The sequence below is a fragment of the Balaenoptera musculus genome, chromosome 2 (genome assembly GCF_009873245.2).
Source record: "Balaenoptera musculus isolate JJ_BM4_2016_0621 chromosome 2, mBalMus1.pri.v3, whole genome shotgun sequence".
In the NCBI taxonomy this organism is placed as follows: Eukaryota; Metazoa; Chordata; class Mammalia; order Artiodactyla; family Balaenopteridae; genus Balaenoptera; species Balaenoptera musculus.
In genome coordinates this window covers 76,105,820-76,131,298 of record NC_045786.1, presented here as the reverse complement: position 1 = coordinate 76,131,298, position 25,479 = coordinate 76,105,820, and the positions used below count along the sequence as shown (strand labels likewise).

Below are 25,479 nucleotides of genomic sequence, written 5' to 3'. Positions count from 1 at the left end.
GCTAATCTAGATGTCACTCTAGTGTAGGGATCTACACTGTTTCTAGGGATACCTTTACTGCCATCATGTTTTTCAGTCTGTGGTGGAAAAGTTACTGGTATTTGTTCTAGTGGAGTAGACTCACTACCCAGCTTCAAAAACTGAAGTAATATCAGACAAGGGGATGTAATGACTTCTAGAGGAAGCGGGGCACCCACTTGGGCCTCTCTCCCAGGATTGTGTGCTCTCCCCGCTGCCCTTGGAGTTCCTTCTCTCCTTTGGGGCACAGATAGTACCCTGAGGCCCGGTAGCCTTATGTTCTGGGGCAGAGAGTGAGTGAGGTGCCGAGGCTGTCTGCAGGACCGTGAGAGTGCCTCCCAAATGCTGTGCCCTAGACGACCCCTGCACTCCTCCTAGGCCTGATGCTGGGTCCTGGGCTAATCGGGGATCTCCTTAGATCCGGGTCCCCTGCCTGAGAGGACCTCCCTCCACCTGCTCCTCCCTGCCTTTGCCTGTGTCCCTAAATTCACCCCTTCCTGCCAGGACTGTGATATGGTATGAACTTGACTTACTGCGTCAAACATGAGTTAGGTGCTCAAACCCTGCCCCACACTCACCCCGCACCACCACCCCATCCCCATCCCCGACCCCTAACTGGATCCTAAGCCTTGGGCTCTTAGTAAGGCTGTGATTTTGTCTCAGGGCCACTCACACCCCCACCCAAAGGAGATGCTACTCAAAAGTTGAGGCCAAATTTATTTATAGTAATCGAAAATGTTACAGTTTCCAATTCTGGTGTTTAACACTGTATTAGCCACTTTTTAATTTTAAAATCTCAGCTTCTTTATCTAAAGCATGAAGTTTTTAGAAGGTAATCAGAAAGCTCACATGGGTGTAAACCTTCTTTTTTGTATGCATTATAGAAGTATTGCAGGTTCATTGTGTGACATGTACTGATTAATGTATTCACGATTCAAATTGTCCTTTCAAGGGAGAAGGTCTTTTCTTTGCAAATGTCATTGAACCCACTTTCTGTTTGTTGAAATTGTTTCTAATGGGCTCTGAAATGTTTCTCAGACCTGGGTGCTCACGTTCTGCCCATAGTAGTTTGTGTGCCTGTGCTCCTCATCCAAGTAACTCCCAGCTAGTGGATGTTTCTCATGTTGCAAGGTGTGCGTCATGTGTTGTAGGTGTGCATCTACACCTCCCATCCCACGTTAACCCTCTGTGGGAGGTATTATTAGCACCATTTTTTAGTACTGGAAACTGAGACTTAGGAGTCTTAAAAAATAAGTAGCTAGTGGTCTCTCCACAAGTGATGACGGTGCTAGGTCCACACCCAGATTCTTGACTCCAAAGCCAGCCTTGTTCTTTGCTTCTTATTTTTTTATAATTGGAAAAAAAATTTAAATATAGAAACTTATAGAGAATGATAAAAAATAAAACCCATGTATTCTCTTCTGGAATTGACAGATGTTAACATTTTGGCATATTTCATATTTTTTCTAAATAAAACATTACAAAGAAGTTCTCATTTTACTCCTCCCAGTTTGGATCTTTTTTCTTCTTACTCTCCACCCCATCCTGCCCTAACACCTCCTTCGGAGGCAATTTGGCCTCTATCCAGACCATGTTTCTATGCTTTTACTACACATACATGTATTTATTGTTGGTATATAGCTTGGTTTCTGTATTCAAAAAAGTATGTAAAATTTTATTTGTAATATATAAATAAATTTTATTGTATTTATTTTGCAACTTACTCTTTTCCTCAATTTTGTTTTTGGAGTTGTTACAGATAGATAGGAATTATTCATTTTGATGGCCATCTAATATTCCATTAGATGAATATATTGTAATGTACCCTATTGATAGACATTTAGCTTGTTTCCAACTTTTTATTCTTTTGCAAACAATGCCACACATGTGTCTGTGCTTATCTAGGGAATATACTCAGAGGAGGAATCGCCAGGGCCTGGGGTTGGCACAGTTTCTCCTCTGCTAGGTATTTCCCTATTGCTCTCCAAAGTGTACGTAGACTTCCACCCGTCACGTATGAGGGCAGATTTCTCCACATCCTCGTCACCTCTTGGCGCTGTTGGACTATAATTTTAGCCAGTTGTGAAATAGTGTCTCTTTGTCTTAGTTTTAACTTGCGTCAGCCTGGTGACTGCTCATTACAACTGGGGAGACTGAGCATAAACTTCTCACCAGTCAGGCTCCCATTCTTATGAACTGGTTGGTCATATCTTTTGTTCATTTTTCTGTTTGGTTGTTTTTCTTTCTTTCCCTGCTGATTTTTAGGAACTCTGTATACTGCCAATATTAGTCGTTTGTCAAAAAATATTTGAATGCCGTTATCTTCTCCTCGTCAGTCATTTTCGTTTGTTTGTTTATGGTGTTTTGTATAATATACACGTTTTAAATTTTGGTAGAAAGTTATCAATCTTTCTGTGCTGTGTTGTGTGTCTTGTTTGTTTGTCATAAGTTTTAGAGTTTTGTTTTTCATCTTTAGGTCTGTAATTACACCCCTCCCCCACATTCTTCCCACCGTTCTCTTCCTTACTCTGTTTTTCTCTATAGCACTTATCATCTTGTAATATATCCTACACTTATCTGTTTTGTTTATTTATGTGTTGTCTGTTTCCCTCCACTAGAATGTAAGCTCCCTGAGGGCAGTGGCTTTTGTCTGTTTTGTTCATGGCTATATCCCTAACACTTGGAATAGTCACGGGCATATAGCAGGTGCTCAATAAATATTTGTTGAACAAATAAAGAATAATCCATATGGAATTTATTTCTTGTGTATATAGTATGAATAGAGCTGTTACCCTTTTTTTCCCCCTCATGGAAAGCTGGTTTCTCTAACACCATTTATTGGATAGTCCATCCTTCCCCCACTGATTTTTTTCATTCAACCTTTATCAAGCTGGAGTTGTTTCCCTTGTGCCACTGTCTTTATATATTTCTGTTCCCCTGCCTCTGTGCTGAAGTCTGCAGGAAAGCCAGTCCTCGCACACACAAGTGGTAGTGGGGGTGATGAAGAGCTAGGTTCCACTTACGGAGAGCTTTTCTCTGATGGGTCAATCAGTAAACATTTAAGAAGCAACTTTTATGAACCAAATGTAAAAATGGACCTGAGTCCTCAAAGCCCTCAAAGGACTTTCTGGTTGACATTAAAACTCTTTATAACTCAAGACAGAATATAAGGGTTAAGCAGGACAACTGGCTGTGTGCTGGGAACACACAAGCTGGAGAACATAGTGGTTAAGTTTGTAGGCTTCAAGTAAATTAAATCTGACTTTGTATCCTGCATCTGCTCCTGACTGGGCTTTGTATCTTGAGCAACTTATTGATCTTCTCCAACATTTAGTTTCCTTATCAAAAAAATGGGAATGATGATAATAGTACCTGCTTCAGGGGTTGCTGATTGACTGAAAGAATGTACACTATGGGTGTAGCTCAGTGCCTGTAAATGTTCAGTAATTCTAGTGTGCGTGGAGTCTTTAGGGAGGAGGTGTAATTTGACTGGGTCTTGCAGCATGGGTTAGATTTTTCTAGGCAGGGATTGAGTAGGTGGAAAATGACGTGCCAGACAAGATACAGAATAAATAAAAAACAAAAGCATGGAAGCCAGAAAGTATAGGGTGAGTTCAGGGAGCATTATTCTAGTCTGACTGGATTGTAGGAGGGAGTAATGATGAAGAGACTGGAAATGTAGGTTGGGCCTAATTGCTGTGGATTACCAGCAACAAGCCAAGAAAATGTCCTTTATTACTAAGCTCCTAATTCCTTTATGGCTCCCCATCGCCTGATCAGATCTGAGCCTCAGAGGCAGGTCTCTGGCAGGGCGTGCTTGGCGAACAGGAGAGGAGAGGGGCAGGGAGGGCAGCTAGGGGGCTCCCAGGAGAGTCCTGGTCAGTACAGGTGAGGGTCCATGTTCCAGGGCACCTGAACTTTAGGAACATTGTGTGTGTGTGTGTGTGTGTGTGTAATTAAAGCCTCCTTTATTTTTTTGTTTTGTTTTGTCTTAAAATTGACAAGACTAGTATAAGCATCTTAAAAAAATTTTTTTTTATTGGCATATAGTTGATTTACAAAGTTGTGTTAGTTTCAGGTGTACAGCAAAATGAATCAGTTATACATATACATATATCCACTCTTTTTTAGATTCTTTTCCCATATAGGTCATTACAGAGTATTGAGTAGAGTTCCCTGTGCTATACAGTACGTCCTTATTAGTTATCTGCTTTATATATAGTAATGTGTATATGTCAATAGGAACATTTATTTAAACTACCATTTTTTTTTAGCATTAGCTTTGTGCCAGGTGTGGAGCTGGGTGCTTCCATATATACATGCCTACCTCATAAATACTGTGGGTTGGGTTCCAGGCCACTGCAATAAAGCAAATATTGCAGTAAAGTGAATCACATGAACTTTTTGGTTTCCCAGTGCATACAGAAGTTATACTGCAGTCTATTAAGTGTGCAATAGCATTATGTATAAAAAGACAATGTGACACCTAATTAAAAATACTTTATTGCTGAAAAATGATCACTAATCATCATCTGAACCTTCAGTGAGTTGTAATCTTTTTGCTGGTGGAGGATTTAAAATATTGCAAGAATTACCAGAGTGTGACACAGAGATACAAAGCGAGCAAATGCTGTTGGAAAAGTGGTGCCGACAGACTTGCTCAATGCAGGGTTGCCACAGACCTTCAATTTGTGAAAAATGCGACGTGTAAAGCACCATAAAGCAAAGTGCAGTAAAATGAGTTATGCCTGTACCTCCTCTAATTGTTTAGCCTGAAACAGTTCTCTCCCTGGATATTCCTGTTCAGTGTATGGTCTTCTGTCCCTGATACTGTACCCATCCAGGGAAGCGCAGGGATAGAGAAGCTTAGAGGACCCTCTTTCCCACTTCTCCATCCCACCTTCCAATAAGGTCACAGAGGAGGAAAGAATAGCCTGAAGACTTAGGGCTCCAGCAAATCCTTTGTTAAAGAAGGTATCACCTGCCAGTATTCTTCCCAGCCTTGCGTAATTTCTAGGCAGCGTTGCCGCGATAGGTTGTCGTCATAGGGAAGATAGAGGCCAACCTCTGGCCATCAGGCTGGTGTGAACGGAAGAGCCCGGGCCTCGTCATCAAAGAGAAGTGGGTTTAGATCTCAGCCCTGCCAGCATCGAGCTCTAGGGTGACCACCTGTCCTGGTTTGCCTGCGAATGAGAAGGTTCCTGACTCATGACACTAGCACCTAGAAAGTTCCGGGCAAGCTGGAACGAGCTGGTTACCTCTTTAGCCCTGTCGTCTGAACCTTTCCCCCACCCCATCGGCAGACGGCAGGTGCATCCTATCTCTGGGTAGGTGGGGAGACCTAACATCATTCTGCCTGCTCCCTTATTGCACTAATGTGTGTGTTTCTTTCTCCATTTACTGCCTCACTGGGATGTTGATTCCTTGAAAGTGGAGACCAGGTCTTCCTGGCTCACTGTGGTGCTCCCGGAATCTAGCACTGGGCCCGATGCAGAGGGGATCACAGCTGACTGTTAAGGAATGAACAGACAATGAAACTCTAGGAACCCCAGTTCCGTCGTCTATGGGGATAACGACTCTTAGGGTTGTTTCTGAGAATAATGAGCTAAGCCAGCAAAAGCCCTGGTACTCGGTACACCCGTTTTTCTTCCTTCCCAGTGAATGCACATAGATTGGAACGCCAGTTTATCCATATCCTTCCCTGATGTTTATATAGCCCAGTCATGTTCAGGCACCCAGGGTGCTATTTCTTCTTAAACAGAAGTTGGGTTATCTTTAATATAAGATAGAAGTCAAACCGCATTAGATTATTTTACCTCAGAAGCCAGTTTCAACTGATCCTTTTGAATAGTATAGTTCTATTATTATATATTACTTCAAACTTAATAGAAAAAAATTGATTAAAATGTGTGCCCTGTTCATATCTGGCCTGGCTGAATGCCACAAGACACATTAATTGAAAATGAATTTCTACAAACCCAATCAAGCATCATGAAGATGAAAAATGTACCTTTTCTCCTCCGTTCCTTCATTGATTTTTCATTTTCCCCACTCAGAGCTTCATTTAGCAATTTTTCAGTTTCGTTTTGTCGTGGCCTTAATTCATTCCCTTCACTCCCCCCAAAATGAGATAATGTACCATTTTCCTTGTCCTTTTTAAACTGTTCTTTCATGCTGCATTAGTGCAGGGCAGATCCTGATCTTGTCATATATCCCCGTGCTTTATTATTTTTTAGGAAAAGAGGGTAACCTTATTTTTAAAATTCTTACCATGGTGGTTTTTATCAAAGGGAATGCACTTTAAAAATACATAACTATGAAATTACAGTGTTACAACACTTCTAAAATGAATTAAGAGAAACTGCAGCAAAAATAAAAAACCTTTTCGGAGGAAGAGTATTAGATATCAATTATTCTCATTTTTCAGGGTGAGGTATTTGGGGATCAAACACGAGTCCTGTTTTGTTGAGGGAAATGGAGAAAGCTATTTGCCAGATCACAAGAGGTTGAATTGAAAACAAGGCTGGGTCAGGACAAGAGAGAGCAAAGGGAGGTGACTAAAACCCCAGGTGAGTTCTAGAAGGTTCTTGCCTGTCTTGTGCCAACTGTGCCCCAGTCTGTTCGCCAAGTCCCTGTATCTCTAGGGGTTTTGATAACAATAATGGGGATCTTCAAGCTATTTTCCTGTCAAATTTTCAAATAATCGAACAGCATACTTTTCCCATGAAAAATTGAGAAGGGCTCACATTCAAGTATCCTTTTGCTTTACTTTGACCTAGAATTCAGAACCCTGGTTATCTCATTTTGATTAGAAGCTTTGATTGGCAATTAGCCATCTTTGGTACGTTTTCAATGGGAAAATGAATTATTTCTTTATCAATGCAGTTTAAAGTAGAAAGTGTTTTTAAATGAGGGCCCATTAGAAGGAGTAACAAAGTGGGGTGTTGGTGATAGAGGTTTGGAAACCTTATTAATGTGTCGAGTTTCATGACAGGCACGTACACACACACCCTGATTTTGAATAAAAGTACCTGTGCACTTTAATTGGTATTCTTAAAATTAGAATGAAAACAAAATAAAACAGATTTCAAAGAAAACGAACAATAATATCATAAACTTAGACAGTTTGGATTTAAAAAATTGAATTCCCTTTTCCTTACAAGATTTTAAACAATTTAATTCAATGTGATCATCAGTTTTAACATATCTTCTAATATCATGCCGTTTCATTGTGTCTCCTGTTTTACATAAGGCATTTTCAGATACATGTGTATCATCATTTGCCAGCTGGTAAGAGAAAACACCCCAAAGCACAATTTCTTAAAAAAAAACCATATCAAGTGCTATCTAGTATTTAATACTTATTTGCTGCTGTATTTCTTATATTCATTTATTTCTCTCCACATCCCCAACCTCAATATTGAGTTATGTTTCATGAGTCTTGCACAATTGGGTACTATTCACATCCTTCTAATTATAGGGCTGTATCACGTTCTGACATCTAACATGAAATGACCCTACATGTCTGTCACCAATGGAAAAAAATTCCAGGAAGTTGAAAAGCCTTGCAACCTCCTGGGTTGCTGTGAATTCATAACAGGACCTTACTAAATTTTTGTACAATTTCATTTTGGTCTGGTTGACATACAAGGTCTTTTTGAAAGAAATTGGGAGGGATCCTTTCACTATAGGAATCTGTTTCCAAAGAAGTTTATAAAAATGTGTGGATTGATAGGGGTGATTTCACCTCCTAAGAGGACTGCTCTTTCATATAAGATAATTGATGCACTAAACATCTGTTCCATGTGGGTTTGCTGTCTGATGCAAGGGAAGGATGTAAACAAAGGGTGGTAGTGGCAATGATGGGTTCTACTAGGGGTTTGCTCGAAGGGCTGAAATGCAACAGAGGAGAGAGACACAAAGCCAGCCTGGAGGACTTGGGAAGAGCTGGCCTGGGAGGCAACTGTTGAGTACTTCCTGACAGCAGATTTCCTGGTGGAAAAAGGAATGGAGGGTGGAAGGGCATGCCTGGTGAAGGGACCAGCCTGTGCAGAAGCCTGGCAGCAGGACCATTGTATGTCCACAGCACGCTGAGAGTATGGAGTGGCTTCTAAGTAGGGTTCATTGTGGGACAGAGCAGGCATGAAATGAAACTGGGGAGATAAATTGGGACCACAGCAGAAGTGCCTCATGTCCACGCTAGGGAGTTGGAACATTAGAAGCTTGGGAGGGTTGTTTTGTTTTGTTTGTACTTTTTTCTTTTATTGAAGTATAGTTGATTTACAATGTTGTGTTAGGTTCAGGTGTACAGCAAAGTGATTTGGTTATATATAATCGATTCTTTTCCATTATAGGTTATTACAAGACATTGAGTAGAGTTCCCTGTGCTATACAGTAGGTCCTTGTTGGTTATCTCTTTTATATATAGTAGTGTGTATATGTGAATCCCGAACTCCTAATTTATCCACCCCCACCCCCCAGAAGCTTGGGAGGGTTTTTTTTTTTTTTTTTTTTTTTTTGACCAGTATTCTTTCTTTATTTATGGCTGTGATGGGTCTTCGTTTCTGTGCGAGGGCTTTTTCCAGTTGCGGCAAGTGGGGACCACTCTTCATCGCGGTGCGCGGGCCTCTCACCATCGCGGCCTCTCCTGTTGCGGAGCACAGGCTCCAGACGCGCAGGCTCAGTAATTGTGGCTCACGGGCCTAGCTGCTCCGCGGCATGTGGGATCTTCCCAGACCAGGGCTCGAACCCGAGTCCCCTGCATTGGCAGGCAGATTCTCAACCACTGCGCCACCAGGGAAGCCCCGTGGGAGGGTTTTTAAGTAAGAGGGTGATATATGCAGCATCTCTGGGGTAGAGCCTAGAAGCAGATGACTCCATCCAGGTGACTCCAGTGTGTGGGTCTGGTTAAGAGGGATTGCTTAGCTCGAACCATCTATGCAGGTAACTCAAATGTGGCTGATGTGAAGAAAAGCCGGTTCCAGTTTTAAGAAACCAGATGACCCCCCCCCCCCCACTGCCCACCTTAAATATCAATCTGGCCTGTAGTCTTAGAAACCTAGCATCCTGCATTATCAGTTAGGCTGCAAGACATATACACAGTTTGAATTACAAAAAAAAAAACATGCTAATGAAGACAAAATTAGACATCAGTTCAATGAGTTAACTAACATCAGTTAAAAGGTTCTAGATTTTACCAAGATGGGTTTCTTCCCTTTGTTCTATAAGGAGGTTTACTGTTTGATGTTTAAATTTAACTGTTGCAACAAGATTACATTCTTGGGTTAACTAAAATAGAAGCACTCATTTTCCAGACCTCATCTAATTTCTCATTTCTTAATGCCTTGACTTGAGCCTGGTAACTTGGGTCATTTACCACCACCTGGTGACAGCTAGATTTAAATGCAGATTCTTGAAGTGTACATAAACCTCTTGAAGGTCAAATTTACAAACTTATATGAGTTAAGAAGTGAGAGCAAAGGTGCCAAATGGATTTTACTTGCATACCGGCTGCATAGTTCCCTGGATTTTGGGTGCCCCCGATTTTGGGGGTTGCTTTGGAGGTTATGTGTTTTAGCAAGTCTGTCTTGGTTCATCTAGGCCTCCAAGAGTCTGTTCCAGACAACTTTGCCCCTGAAGTCTAAGGGGCGGATTGTTTAGAGATAATGGATGGACAGATTCTTTGATTCATCCATTCAGTGTCTGAGAATATGAAGATGATCAAGGTCTTTACTCTCAAGCTGACAGTCTAGGGAGGGAGAAATACCAGTAATAACATAGTAGTAGTTAATTCTTGAGTGTTTATCATGCTAGGTGCTATAGGAGACGATATTTCAAGGCTCTTTGAAGTTGGCAGTCAGAAATAACAGCATTTTCCACACAAATGTGTGATTTAGATATTGTGGAAAAGAACCAAAGGCTTGGGAGTCAGACGATACCTAGAATATTAGCAAACCCAGATGCGGGAGAGCCTGCTTATTTTAGAAACTGGGTGCTGCACTTGGGAGAAGGCATGGGATGTGCTCCAGGAGCAGACCTCAGGGGGGAGTAACTTGGGGTTCAAAGTTGGCACCCCTTCTAGGGCATGAGGGGCCAGCCATGAACTGACTGCCAACCTAAGCATTCTTTTTCTCTAATCCAAGCAAGTCAACTCTGGCCACAGAATGTACTGTACAAGATGCTTCTATGAGAAATGCTCAAGGATGAAAGCAAATGAGTGTGCACAGCATTTTTAGTGCAAGAGCACAATCGCTTCTTGAAGCATCAGTTGCTGAAAAACACGAGCCTTGTTGTCTGAAGCTTCAGATCCCCTGCATCCTTCCCTCGACCTATTCTTTTTCTCCAGAATGAGATGCCTCCTCATGCTAGCATTAGCCCAGAGTTCTCCCCTCAGCTGTCTCTCCAGATGATATCTCTGCTTTGCATTTATTTCTTTTTAAAACTAAAATCTAGGGACAAAGGTGAGCAGAATCATCTTGGTCTCTTCCTATGAGCTGTTCACTAGGGTGCCCTTAACCTACACCTCTTGCTTCTCTTGACTCACAAAGCACTCTGATTACTTCAGAGATAGTGAAACTAGTGTGCGTGAAGTCACTTTTTGTGTTATTTGATGAAATATTACCCCTGACCTTCTTGGAATATTTTAGTTCATTTCAGTACACATTTTGCCTATCATTTAAAGATTTTAAAAGCTTTAAAAATTTCTAACACTATAAGAAGGAATGAAAAAGGGACACTGTAAGGATGATTTTTGAAAATTATTCCTACAAAAATGAAGGAAATTTAAACAAAACAAACTTTTGTTTTGCTCATAATCCTACCCCAACCCCGGAACGATTTCGTTTATCTAACTTTTCTTTCAGCTTTTACTTTCATCATTGTAAACTCTTGTTTTTCTATCCCTTGAGGCTTTTTGTAAACACTTTTCCATTTTGTAATGTACTTGTTTTTAGTGTTTGTGTAATATATTCCATCCAAGTGATATTCCATAATTTATTACCCATTCCTTTAGTGCTGGACATTAAGGTTATTTCCATTTTCTCTCTATTATAAATAATTGGAGCAAGAACATCTTTGTATATATAGCTTTCTTCCTACATCTGAATTATATCCTTAGGATAAATTCCCAGGAGTGGGATTAGTAGGTCAAAGGGTATGAACAGCTTTATGGCTCTTCATATTTATTGCTACATTGCCCAAAGGGTCATTCTAATTTACAGCACCACCTGCAACACATGAGAGTAGCTATCCCTCCCAGCCCTTCCAACACTGATTTCTTCAGTCAGTAGTTTGGGGCAAATTTAATAGGTACGAAAGGATAACCAGTGACTGGTTTTAATTGTTAATTTAAAAAATAATTACCAATTTTTTTCTTAAGTATGTTTCTTATTGTATTCTATTTCATATGGTTTGCTTTTCATGTCAGAGAATTATATTTTTTGACACCAGGTGGAATTTAAAATATTTTATCATGAAAATGTCACATTCTCTCAGAACAAAGAGCGCAATGATGAATCATTACCTAGATTCAACAAGCAGCAAGATTTGGCCACATTTGCCTTATCTACACCTTCTTTTCCTTTTATTTTTTCCTTTGTGCAATTATTTTAAAGCAAATCCCAGACATTCTGCATGTTTCCTGTATACTTCATTAAGCATCAATAAAACATGTGGACTTTTTCTTCTGTAATCATAATGCTTATTGCCACACCTAACAAAATTAATGATAATTCCTTGGTCCCATTTAATACTAGTCTGTAATAACATTTTCCAACATGTCTTTAAAATTGTCTCTTAACTGATATTTTGTTCCAGTCAGCATACAGAGAGGTCCACTGTATTTGGTTGTTAGGTTTCTGAAGTCCTTTAATCTAGAGCATATGCTCTGTTTACTCCCCCGGCCCCCCTAACTCAAATTTACCCCCAGCCAGTGACTTATTGCAGGAACTAAGTCAGTTGTCCTATAAACGTTCCCACATTCTGAATTTGACTTTTTGTTTCCTTAATAGCTCAATTAGATTCCGTTTCAACTTTGTTTTGTCCGGGGAGGCAAGAATACTTCAAGGGTGGTGCTGTGTGATTCATTATGTATTGCTCCGGGGGCACACAATGTCTGGTGATCCCACTTTGGGTGATGCTAAGGCTGATCGTGGATCAGGTGGTGACAGCCCACAGCAAAGTCGTAAAGTCCCTCGCCAGCTTTGCCCCTCACTGTGTCATCTGTCCGTGAAGCTTGCTTGAGTCAGTTATTTCCTAGGGGATCGCACAATGGTGATCTTCGAATTCTCTCATTCCTTCCCCACTTATTAACTGGAATTCTTCTGCAGAGTAAAACTTCTTTCTTCATAAACTGGGACTTTTGAGTAATTTCAACGTGCAGTTTGTACAAGTAAGGCAGGATAAATGCTTTATTCTTTTCTTTTTTTTTTTTTTTAAAAGGAATTCCTTTATTTTTATCATTTATTTATTTATTTATTTATGGCTGTGTTGGGTCTTCGTTTCTGTGCGAGGGCTTTCTCTAGTTGTGGCAAGTGGGGGCCACTCTTCATCGCGGTGCGCGGGCCTCTCACTATCGCGGCCTCTCTTGTTGCGGAGCACAGGCTCCAGACGTGCAGGCTCAGTAGTTGTGGCTCACGGGCCTAGTTGCTCCGCGGCATGTGGGATCTTCCCGGACCAGGGCTCGAACCCGTGTCCCCTGCATTGGCAGGCAGATTCTCAACCACTGCGCCACCAGGGAAGCCCAATGCTTTATTCTTTTATCCAAATTGCCAAGCTTCTAAGTAAGGAGTCGGTTCCACTGTCATTTTCGAGGAGTTTTCGTTGCTGCTTTGTTTTTGTTTTTCTTTTTTAAGAATAATAAAATACTCAGGGTTTTAAAAAATATATATTCCATGTGTTTTACTCATTATTCTTTTTGATGCTCATATTGTCCCATCTTTGCCCCAAGGGAGACCCTTCATGTCCTTGTTTTCAGGTAGCATAAGGTGTCTTAGGCTCATCTAGTATACTTTTTAAAAGAAAATAAAAGATTATGAATTCATACTGATACTTTCATTTCAAATCTAACAAAACTTTATTTTCTTACTTTTTTGATTTCGTACTTGTATTTCTTTTTCTTACACTAAAAATCTTGGTTCCAAATGTTATTACACTACAATCTATCAAATAGTTTAAAAATATAATACCAATATTACTACTAAAATTTTCTCAGTGAGTGCAATTGTTTATCTTTAGAGCACATTCCACTAAAAACATCCAGTCAAATTACCTTGTCCTAACAACACTTGAGTTAATTCGTTTAAGCAATTTGATATACGGTTAAGTTCTTTTTGTTCTGTTTGTTTTCAAATTTTAGGATTCACTTTTTTCCCCTTTTTGGTTTTTATTTTTTGAATGTGTAAAATGTGCTTTCAAAATTGAACTTATGTAACAAGGTATCATCACAAAAGTCTTTGTTCTGTCTCCTCCATCGAATTTCCTCCCGCTCTCTGTTGGTAAATATTAATAATTAAGATTTGTTTGATCTTTGCGGTGTTTCATTTTGCAAATATATATTCATTCATATGTCTTCACCAGTTTTACACCAAAGCCAGCATACCATATACTCCTTACAATATATCGTATCAGGGTTTTAGAGATCTTCGTTTTTTTCTTGAAGGTTACATAGGCATCCACTGTTAAGATGAACCATAGTTTATTTATCAGGCACTTATTGATGGAGTTCTGTTTTTGTGTGTGTGTGTTTTCTAAAAAACAAAAATCCTGTGTCCAAGTCATTTCATATTTTGGCTAATGATTCTTTGGGATCTATTGCTAGAAATGGAATTGCTGGGTCAAAGGTTAAATGTAATTGTACACTTCTCTTTTTTTTAAAATAAATTAATTAATTTTTGGCTGCCATTAGGTCTCCGTTGCTGCACGCGGGCTTTTTCTAGTTGCAGCGAGCGGGTGCTACTCTTCGTTGTGGTGTGTGGGCTTCTCACTGCGGTGGCTTCTCTGGTTGCAGAGCACGGGCTTTGGAGCGCAGGCTCAGTAGTTGTGGCGCACGGGCTTAGTTGCTTCACGGCACGTGGGATCTTCCCGGACCAGGGCTCAAACCCGTGTCCCCTACGTTGGCAGGCAGATTCTTAACCACTGTACCACCAGGGAAGTCCCTACTTGTACTTCTTTCAGTTATCGCTAGAGTCCCTTCTATAGGCATTGTGTCATTTTGCACAGAGAGGGATTTTTTAAAAAAGATTTTGCAGATGCTCAAATATCATATAAAAGGTTGTTGGAAAATTAGTGCATTCTTCAAAATCACATGTTATTTATCGAACCTACATACTGTTCCCACTATTGTCCAAAACATGGCCTGGTAGAGAGCACCCTAGTTCCTGCTTTTAGGGAACCTACAATATGTCTGTGGAGACATGATATGTGAATGAAAAACAAAGTTAGAGTAGTCCAAGACAGATATAGTATAGAAACAAAGGTGAAAACCCAGCTCAAGTCTCTGTCTTTCAGAAGCCTTCCCTGCTTAACCCAGGCCACGTGAGTCCTCAGTCCTCTGAATTTGATTATTACTTTCAGTGACAGTGACCTTTTTCCCAGAGCAAAACTTTTGACACTTGGTTGAACAAAATATGAATATACGAACAGGAACAACAGAGCAGAATGTCTGAAATGCAGGCTGCTGCATAAATTCAAGCGAAATAATTCTTTTATGTAGAGTTATGTCTGCATTTCCCAAAGCATCGGTGGGATGTTACTAAGGGTTACACGGCAAAATCAGTGCAGAAATGTTAGGCTAAACAGACCTAATGAAACAACTCCACAACCACGTATGATGTCCCAAGCTTACCCGGGCACAGAACCGCCCCCCCCACCCGCCTCCATGAAGCACCTCATGTTCATACTGTTCCACAGAACACAAAAGAACCAGTGTGTAGTTTCTATTTGAATGAAAACCAAAGGCTTCTTTTCCAGTTGATTAATTTGTACAAATTCTGCATTTTTGATAACAATTTCCAATTTGTTTCTTTCTAGATTGAATCACTAAAGAAAAAGGTGCAGCAGAAACAGCTCTTAATATTGCAGCTTTTAGAAAAGATATCTTTCTTAGAAGGAGAGGTAAGAAGCTGCGTTTCTTTAAGCTGGGGTCTTCCCTATCATTAAATTTTATGTTGCTGAGCCTACCACCGACACTTAATTAAAAATATGGCTATTTCCTGGCCTTATAAAATTGATTGAAGGTTAACTGCCAACGCTGAAAATGAGGTTCTGACAGCTAGTTTTTCTTTACCATCTGACTCTCCTCATTCCCCCTTGCTGCTCACCTCTGCTTTTTGGCTCCCATTTTTCTTATTCAGGAATTTTCTTAGCAAGTCTGATAAGCTGTTGATGAATACTGATAACTCCCCACATCTGTGTTGTATGTTATAATTTGCCAAGTATTTTCACATACATTTCTCAGTGATCCTCTCAACAACTTTAAGAAAGGCAAGACAAGGATTATCAGCTCCATATTAACCAAAAAAAAAGAAAAAGAAAAAAGGCACAGAGAAGGCAGGTGGCTTTTCTCAAGGTCACACAGCTTAATGCCAGAGCCAGGCTGAGACAGACTTCTCATTCCAGGTGACTTAATTTCACCTGGAACTTTTAAGATATTTAGTATTCCTGACTTTGTGGCCTTTTGAAAGGCATTTTGGGGATTTTGTGGAGGTTCTAGGGAAGGAAATTATGGAGTTGGAAGAACCTTAAGAGCTTAGGTGTTAATAGAAGGGGAAGCCTTCTGTTTTCTCTGCAGACTATTTATTAAGAACTTGGCGTTGAGCCTCTTGCTTTTGAGCCTCTGTGAATCTCTCCTTGTCTGTGCCCCGCTTGTAGTCCCTCCCCGGTGAGAGACAGCCCAGGAGAGAATAATAAAGAAGACAGGAAAGTAATGACAGTAATTAAGCTCCTAGTGTGTGTTGGGCACTTTTACTTTCCTTATTTTTTGTATAACCTAGAGGTTAAGAGTGGAATCAGACTTGCCCAAATTTGAATGCTAGATCTGCTTATTAGCTGGCTGACCCTAGGTAAGTTTCTTAGAATTGGAAATTGAGGATGATAACGGTACCTACGTGTGTGTCCATGCAGTGAGAGTGCATACAAAGTGCCTGACATGCCTAAGCACTCCATCATTTTCTCTCTTTATTAAGAGCGATGCCTGTGAGTTAGATTATGTTTCCTCCATTTTGTAGCTAGAGAAACTGAGGTTCAGGGATGTTCAGGAATCTGCCCAAGGTGACTGTTAGAAATGGGTAAGCCTGAGCTCTTAACCACCATGTTTGTAGGGATGGGGAGCAGTGTCATTATTTACTCTGTGTGGTGGGGGGGCTGCCTATAAAAGTCATAAGCAGAAGTCCCTCGTGGCCCATGGGGACCTGGTAGCAGACTCAAAGCCCAGGAATCTCAGTGTCCTGACAGCTGAGTAAGTGGACACTCGTCTTGTCACAATGTTTTCCCCTCTGCAGTCACTGAGTCCACCTCCAGCTTTATGAATGGACATTTCTGTTTCTAAGATTGCCCTCTGAAATCACAGCTCCCTGTGGGAGGAATCATATTTTCCCAGTGAGAGTCAGAGAGTGAGTGTCCTGGTGAAAGTCATGGGTCCCGAGAGAGGCTGGTTCCAGGAGGGAGGAAAGAGACGCCAACAGGAGAGGCAGAAGGTTACCCAAGACAGTGCCCACCCCTCTCCCCTTCCCCTGGCTGTGCTACTCAAGCCTCCTGGGAGATTAGGAAATGTCCAAGGGGTACTCTGCATTGAGAAGAGCCTTCCTTACACGTATGTGTGCTTTGTTTAATCTTAATTTATTAAATTCCTTTCTTCTCTTAGTTTGGGTTGCCCAGACTCTGAGATGTGGATATGAGCCCACTAGTTTATTTGGGAGGTGATCCCAGGAAGCCCCAGTGGGAGAGGGGAGAAATGAGTCAGGGAAAGGTCGAAGGCCAATAATGGGTGCCTTACGGAGGTTACCACTGTGGACAGCTGCTGCTCACTTGCCCTGGGCATCTCTGGAAGATGATGTGCACTGGCCTCTGAGTTACCCTTACCAAAAGGTCAGAAAGCTAGGGCATTTATCCACTAACTCCCATCAGTAGCTGGTGAGGGCAGCTCCTGGGGGGTGTGGCAATTCTGGCCTGCTCTGGGCAGAGCCAACTGGGCTCCAGGGGACAGAGGAAGCCCCAGGGAAAAAGTCACAAGTGGCATGCCAGGAAATGGTGAGTGTCCAGAGCATATGGGTGCGTCTGGCTGTGTCTGCTATGTATATCCAATAAGCCATTCAAAAATGGTTTGAAAACCATCATTCCTTGAGCATTTAAACATTGATTATAAATTTGGTTGATTAAACTATTTAAATTCTACTACAAATTTAGAATGACTAATTCCTTTTGATCATCCACCTTAAACAGCAGATAAAACATAGACAAAATGTCAAGATTGATAATACATTTACACTTTAACTTATTCTAAAATATTAAGTATCTTGGGTTTAATTTATTCCTTCATTGTTTGTGTTCTTGGTTTTTAGTATCTTCCGAAGGCCAACTTCCCTTAGTTAACATCATTTTGACACTTTCCACACAAGTGCAGTGATCTTTTAGATCCAAAGGACATGGAATACCTTCTCCGAATAGCTAAGGCTAGAGGATGCCAATTCTTGGACGGACACAATTCTTGCTTTACAACATAGGACTAGGTAGCTTCAAGGTGATTCAAACTCAGAACCCCTTATCATTGACCTATCTTTAGCACTATTAAAAAGTATGCATTCCTTATTAATATTTTACCATTCTTTGTCGGACTAGGTAGAGATTTCACCTCCTAGGAGATGAGGTTGAGTTTGAGTACTTGGTTTTCCTCTTCAGGCTGTGTGAGTAGTTTATGATGTTACAAACACACCGCTGACTGACTCCTTGCTAATTGTGTGTGACCACTGATGCCAGTGAATCTCTGCCCCTCTTTCCACCTGCTTGTTGTATGACCACCAATGCCAAGCAGCCCTTCCAAGGGCCCTCAAGTCCTGGCGACGACCTGACTTAAAGTTCCTTTTGTTATTCTTTACTACTCAACACAGAAATCTTATGAACAAACATGTAATTAACACTCTATAAAAGAAACTACATCATCTTATATATTAATACTTCCTAGTTTTAAAAGTTGATGACAAATTGTAACATATTGTCATCTTTCTTCGCTATTAAAACTATCTTTGTCTACACTTTATATTAACTTTCCTTTTGAGTGACATCATGAACACAAGGCATTTCTCAGACTCACCTTGCTCCCACAATAATTTTTTCCTTCTCCTCCAAGTTTTGATGCTCAGATTATCACAGCTCAGCTGCAGAGAGTTCTGCATTACCTTCCTCGCCCGTGTAGCAGGGTTCCCGATGCTTGTGGAGTCATTCTTGCTGTATGGCAAAAACAGGCGTTTCAGATTGTCCTCGTTTTTGTCCTGTCCCAAGATATGATATTGGCTTGTCTCCGAGGAGCCCTGGGTTGTTTTAGTGGAGAGCTGTACGGCAGGCTATCTGGGCATGAGCGTTGGTAGTAGGCTAAAGTGCTGTGCCTACTGTTAGGCCCATTTTATTTGTTTTGTTAATTTATTTTTTATTGAAGTATAGGTGAATTACAATTTTGTGTTAATTACTGCTGTACAGCAAAGTGACTCAGTTATACATATACATTCTTTTTCATATTCTTTTCCATTATGGTTTATCACAGAATATTGAATATAGTTTCCTGTGCTATGCAGTACAACCTTGTTGTTTAAGGCCCATTTTAGTACTGACGGAACTGGGGAAAATGTTTCTTTTTATGATTATGAGGTCGCAATGACATTTTCCAAATTTATCTAACTGTTTTGTTTTACAATACAGGGTTCTGTTGGCCACTAAGAATTTCTATTATGTTGACCTGTTCTAACACCAGGACTTTTTATACCTTGACATTCCATCCCCTGCCTTAAACCATAATGATGCCAGCGGTGGTGTTTCAGGTATCTTTGAAAAGTTTTGGTGGACAGAGCTGGTAACCTCCTATATCCCATCCTATTAATAAAGTAGCTACCCTCTGTTAAGGGCCTAACTGCACACTCTGGAGCTAGACTGCCTGAGTTCCAATGTCGTCTCTGTCGCTTACTAGTTATGTGGTCTGGAGCAAGTTACTTAACTGCTCTGTGCCTTAGTTTGCTAAGGGAGTCCTCTCCACAGAGTTGTTATGACTAAATTAGTTAACACTAAGTGAATAGAAAAGTACATGGCTCACAGTAAATGCCATGTCTTTACTGTTTCTTCAATGGCTAGGTCCCAGGAACTCCTTTTATTGTTAATGATATATATTTCCTCTTTGTCCTTCTCGTCCTCCTTTTCCTCCTCCTCCTTCTTTTAAATAGAGAATGTAGATGATTTTGGTCCTTGAATTCATCATGTGTACTTACCAATGCTAAAACTCATTCTATTTTGCTACTCCCACCCCCATCAGATCCCTAGAAGTTTGCGCTAGCCTGGCCCCATCAGACTACGTTTTCATCAACGGATTCAGAAATCTGTCTGATGTGAAAATATGCCCATTCTATTTTTTTTCCAAATAACTTTTTATTCACTCATCTCTTGAAGAACTATCCCATCCCCTATTTCCAGTATAGAAAATTTTATTAAAATAAAATTATGAGTGTCTATCTTCATAAGGTTGATCAGCTTTCTAAATCTGAACAGATTCCATTTCATTTTTCTCTGCTGAAAATCCTCAACTTACAGCTCAACTCACAAGTCAGAGGAAAGGAGACAAATGTCTTGGTTTTGTCCATCCTGCATTTAACGTGTGTTGTGTGGCACATAAACCTCTCAATGTGTCTGCTGTGCATTCCTGGGTCAATTATGAATTTTCCTGTGCAACGCTAGGGCGGCAGCACCAGGCACCATGTACAAGTTTTATTGGACAAGCATTCTTGTTTGGTGCATGTGTTACAGCTCCGGCTGCTCCCTCCCCTGGGCTTGAGGGAGCTGGGGGAGGAGGTGGCTGCCATTCATTTGTGACATAATTTCCCCAAAATGCCAAGAGGTGCCATACCAGGTCCTTCTTTTCGGGAAGGCGCACAGCCTCCCAAGCCCCTGGGTGGTCTGTATTTCACAGCTCAACACAAGGTGGTGGTATTTGAAAGGAAAACCCTGGAATCTGATTCTCGGTCCTGGAAGCAATCTCTTCCCCAGCTCGGGCCAGGCGGCCAGCTGAGGCTGCTCTTTAGTCATAGTCGGCAAGACTCCGAGTGGAGTGTCCTTGCTTTCCTGTATCAACACCTGTCCTTTTATTAAGTATTTCTGTCGTCCCTCTCTAATTTCCTCCTACTGCCCATATTCAGGCTCTCACCATCTTTTTTTCTGTCTTGTCAACCTTGTATTAATTCATGTAAATAAAGCTGCATCTTTTTAAAGCGTACGGTGACAGATGTTAACTAGACATACTGTGGTGATCATTTTGCAGTTTGTACAAATACCAAGTCGTTATGTTGTACAGCTGAAACTAATATAATGTTATATGTCAATTAAACCTAAATTTTTAAAAAAGTATATAATTTAATGAATTTTGACAGTTGTATATACCTGTGAAACCACCACTGCAGTCAAGATATAGAACATTTCCATTATTCCCCAAAGACCTCTCTGTTTCCCTTTTGCAGTCCATCTCTCCATTCACCCCCAGGCAACCAGGGATCTTTTTTGGACTTGTTTGCATTTTGTATAAATGGAATCATATATTTGTGTGTTCTTTTGTGTCTAGCTAGCTTCTTTCACTCAGCATAAGGATTTGAGATATATCCATGTTATATGCATTCTTTTGTGGCAGAATATTTTTTATTGTATTAAGATTCCATAGTTTATTTCTCCATTCTCCTGCTGATATACATTTGGGTTATTTCCAGTTTGGGGCTACTGTGAATAAAGCTGCTGTGAACATTACAAGTCATTATGTGGACATATGGTTTATTCCTGTTGGGTAAATTCCTAGTAATGGAATGGCTGGGATGTATGGTAGATATAGGTTTAACTTTTTAAGAAACTGTCAGTTTATCAAAGGAGTCGTATATTTTACCTTCCCACCAGCAGTTGGAATGTTCCAGTTTCTCCACATCCTCATCCTCACTTAGTACTGTCAGTCTTTGTAATGTAGCCATTCTAGAGGGTGTGTGGTGGTATCTCACTGTGGTTTTTATTTGCATTTCCATGGTCACTAGCAATGCTAAGCATGTTTTAAATGCTTATTGGCCATTTGTATATATTCTTTTTTGAAGTGTCTGTTCAAATCTTTGGCCCATTATTTTACTGAGTTTTTACTTTTCTTATTTATTGAGTTGCTAAGAGTTCTTTATGTATTCTGGATACCAGTTCTTTGTCAGATATATGTACTGTGAATATTTTCTCCCATTTCATGACCTGCTTTTTCATTTTCTTAATGATATCTTTTGGAGAAATTTTTGTTTTTGGTTTTTATTTTTGATAAAGTTCAATTTATCAGTTTTTTTCTGTATGGTTTCTGCTTTGTGTCCTAAGAAATCTTTGGTCACAGAGATTTTCTCCTATGATTTCCTCTAAAAATTGTATAATTTTTGCTTTTCAATTTAGATCTAAGATCCATTTGGAGTTAATTTTTGTGTTTTGTGTGAAGTAAGGATTGATATTCTTTTTTTCACCATAGCTATCCAACTGTTTCCTTTTAATGTCTCCTTAATTTCTGATATTGATCATTTGTCCCCTTTCCCCCTTCTTTGATCAGTCTAGCTAGAGTGTTATCAATTTTGTTGTTTTAAAAAAAATTAAAATAGCTTTTGGCTTTGTCGATATTCTCTATTATCTGTTTTCTGTTTTATTGAGTTTTGCTCTGATATTTATATTCCCTGCCTTCTAATTATTTTGGTATTACTTTGCTCTTCTTTTTCTAGCTTCTTGAGGTAGACCTTAGGTCATTGATTTTAGACCTTTCTTTTTAAATATAAGCCTTTAAAGCTCTAACTGTCCCTCTGAGTTCTGCTTCAGCTGCAACCTGCAAGTTTTGATATGCTGTATTCAGCATATCAAAATATTTTCTAATTTCCTTTGAGATTCTTCTTTGACTTATGGATTATTTAGAAGTGTGTTGTTTAACTTCCAAATATTTGAGGTGTTCTTAGGTATCTTATTGTTTTTGATTTCTAATTTGTCATGGTCCTAGAACATACTTTGTATGGTTTTCATTCTGTTAAATTTATTGAGACTTGTTTTATGGCTCAGCATATGGTTTCTCTTGGTTGAATATTGTAAAGAAAAAAAAGTCTTCTGCTCTTTTTGTGTTCTATAAATACCAATAAGATTTAGGTCGTTGATAATATTGTTTAAATTATTTATGATTTTACTGTTTTTGTATAATTGTTCTCTCTATTGCTGAGAGAGGGGTGTTAAAATCCCTTGCTATGGCTTTAAACTGTCTCTTTCTTTAATTTTGTTATTTTTTTACTTCATATATTCTGAAGCTTTGTTATTAGGTACATAATTTTTGACTGTTGTGTTTTGGAGATGAATTGATCTCTTTATCATGAAATGTTGGTCACTACCTTTGTTCATACTCTTTGTCTTGAAGTCTATTTCATCTGGTATTAATATTACCCTTTCTGCCCTCTTATGTTTACTGTTTATATGGTATATCTTTTTCCATCCACTTATTTTTAACTGATCTGTGTCTCTCTATTTAAGGTAAATATTCACTACATCTCCTATAGACAATATATAGTTAGGTCTTGGTTTTTTTATACATTCTGATATTCTGTCTTATATTAAAGTATACTGTTCATTGACATGTAATTATTATTGATATGGCTGGATTTATTTAGGTCTGCCATTTTATTATTTTATTACTTTTTATTTTATTTCATTTTATTATTTTATTTTTGGCTGCGTTGGGTCTTTGTTGCTGCGCGCGGGGGGCTACTCTTCGTTGCGGTGCACGGGCTTCTCATTGCGATGGCTTCTCTTGTTGTGGAGCACGGGCTCTAGGCGTACGAGCTTCAGTAGTTGTGGCTTGCAGGCTCTAGAGCACAGGCTCAGTAGTTGTGGCACACGGGCTTAGTTGCTCTGTGGCATGTGGGATCTTCCCGGACCAGGGCTCGAACCTGTGTCCCCTGCATTGGCAGGCAGATTCTTAACCACTGTGCCACAAGGGAAGTCCCTATTATTTGTTTTCTATTTAGTCCCTCTGGTTTGTTTTGTTTGTCTTGTTCCCCTCTCTTGCATTCTTTTGGATTATTCCAGTATTTTTTAGAATTCCATTTTAATTTATCTATTGGCATTTGCTGTGTCTTTAATATTTTAGTGGTTGCTCTAGGTATTACAATATACTTCATTAAGTGTTCACAGTCCACTTAGAGGTAATATTGTACCATTTCATGAAAAATGTAGAAGTCTTGGAATGATAAGGTCCATCTACCCCTACCCCTGCTGTTAGAGTTATCTCATGTATTGTATCTTATACATACTATAAACCCACAGTACATTGTTATAGTTTTTAACAGTCATAGGTATTTTAGAGAAATTAAGAGAAAATAATCATCTTTTATGTTTACTCATATAGTATTTATTTCTGACGTTCTTTACTCATTTCTGAAAATCTGAGTTTCTTTCTAGTATCATCTCTCTTCAGCCTGAAGAACTTTTATTTAGCATTTTGTATAGAGCAGGCCAGCTGGGGACAAATTCACTTAGTTTTTCTTATTTGAAAGTAAGGCCTCTAGTTCACCTTCATTACTGAAATATATAGAGTTCTAGGTTGACAGTTTCTTTCTTTTAGTACTCACTCCCTTCTGGCTTTCGTAGTTTTTGATGAGCAACTTTTGGTAACTCAAATTATCGTTCCCCTATATGTAACAGGATGGCTTTCAAGGTTTTTCTTTGTGTTTTTCAGTAGTTTGACTCTGATTTGCCAAGGTATGCTTCTCTTTGAATTTATTGTCTGGGTTTGCTGATTCTTGAATTTGTATACTTATGTCTTTCACCAAATATGGGAAAATTTCAGCCATTATTTCTTTTCTCCTCCCGCCCCCCCCAAGAATCTGGAGATGTAAGTGCTTTTCTTTCTTTCTTTTTTTCCTAGCCATTATTTCTTTGAATATTTTTTCTCAAGTTTCTCCCTCCTTTCCTTCTGTGATTCCAGCATCTCTATGTTAGGCTTTTAGAAATTGTCCCACAGTTCCATGAAGATCCATTTATTATTTTCAACATTTTCTTTAGCTTATTTTGATTGATTTCTATTAATTTGTCTCTGTGTCCTCAAGTTTACTACTGACTCCTTCCTTTGTCATATCCATTCTTAAGTCAATCTAGTGATTTTTAAATTTCAGGCATTGTATTTTTCTGTTCTAAAGTTACCATTTGTTTTCTATTTATATTTTCTATTTCTTTCTGTTTTTTTTTTTTACTCCTTCATCAGTGATGTAAAGGAAAATAGGCTTGTAATTGTTTTAAAAGGTAAAGAATCTGGTTAGACTCAATTGCACCCTGCCATAATGTAGTGGGTGATGGCTTAGATCTCAGTTCAGTTCTTTAAGCCTTGGCTGCAGACTTCTTTTACTTTGCCCGACACATACGTGGTTTAGGGGTCTGCCAGAGACTTGAACTGAGTTTATATACAGAATTCAGAATTTCAGTCTTCTCTGACCCTTCCTTTTTGGCTTCCCCCTTACTCTTGGTAACCCTGGTTATTCTTCTATCCCGTAGACTCCTACTGGTTTTCTTCTACCAGAAAGATGATTTTTCTATTGAATTTTTACTGTGTCTGTGCTGACAGCACCATGACTGTACTGCTCTTGGGCAAAGCTGCAAACAAAAACAAATGAATCACAGAGAACCCATTCAGTGCTTGTCACTTGCTCCAAGTTTTACCTCCCCTCTAAAACTTGCCTATCCTTGTTGAGTCTTTAAAGACCTCAGCAGCTATCTTTTGTCCCAGGTTGATAGCTGTTCTTTGAAGGAGGATCTATTCGTTAAGCGCTTACTCCTATATACTAGCAGTGCAGCTCTCACTCTACCTGGAAAATTGCAATGACCTCCTTGATTGATCTTCCTTGCCTATAGTTTTATTTCCTTCCAATATAATTTCCACTTGGAGCCCAAGTGTTTGAAATAAAATCTTGACCTTGGTCTTATAGGATTGGGTGTAGAGTCTTGGTAATGGCATACACAGTCCTTTATAACTAACTCCTGCCCTCCTGTATACTGCAGTCAGGTGCCTGTTCTCAATCTGGTATGTTTCCATAATTCTGGATTACTTATCCCTTTTGTTTCCCTTACTCTCTTCCCCTTGCATAATTCCAGGAAATCTTCACAGACAATTCAGTCCTTTTCCCCATTTTGAGTTAGGCATCCCCTCTGAATCACCCCATAATACTCTCTAGGTCCCTCTGGCATGGG

At 39.7% G+C, this 25,479-nt stretch overlaps 1 protein-coding gene and 1 long non-coding RNA gene across 5 annotated transcripts in view; one reads left to right on the top strand and one right to left on the bottom strand.

Annotated features, from left to right (window-relative positions):
- Window positions 1–25,479, bottom strand: part of LOC118889689 — a 77,397-nt gene that overhangs the window by 6,153 nt on the left and 45,765 nt on the right. The window contains exon 2 of one of the 2 annotated variants that reach the window (XR_005018598.1): window positions 18,323–18,456. The exons of the other annotated variant lie outside the window; for it this stretch is intronic. This is a non-coding gene — a long non-coding RNA (uncharacterized LOC118889689). The remainder of the gene's footprint in view (window positions 1–18,322; window positions 18,457–25,479) is intronic. 2 annotated transcript variants of the gene reach the window in all.
- The window catches only part of LOC118889687 (myocardial zonula adherens protein), a 100,451-nt gene that overhangs the window by 54,438 nt on the left and 20,534 nt on the right, over window positions 1–25,479 (top strand). For 2 of the 3 annotated variants that reach the window (XM_036841705.1, XM_036841706.1), the window contains exon 11: window positions 15,046–15,129. The exons of the other annotated variant lie outside the window; for it this stretch is intronic. In XM_036841705.1, the coding sequence (XP_036697600.1) occupies window positions 15,046–15,129 (84 nt within the window). The remainder of the gene's footprint in view (window positions 1–15,045; window positions 15,130–25,479) is intronic. 3 annotated transcript variants of the gene reach the window in all.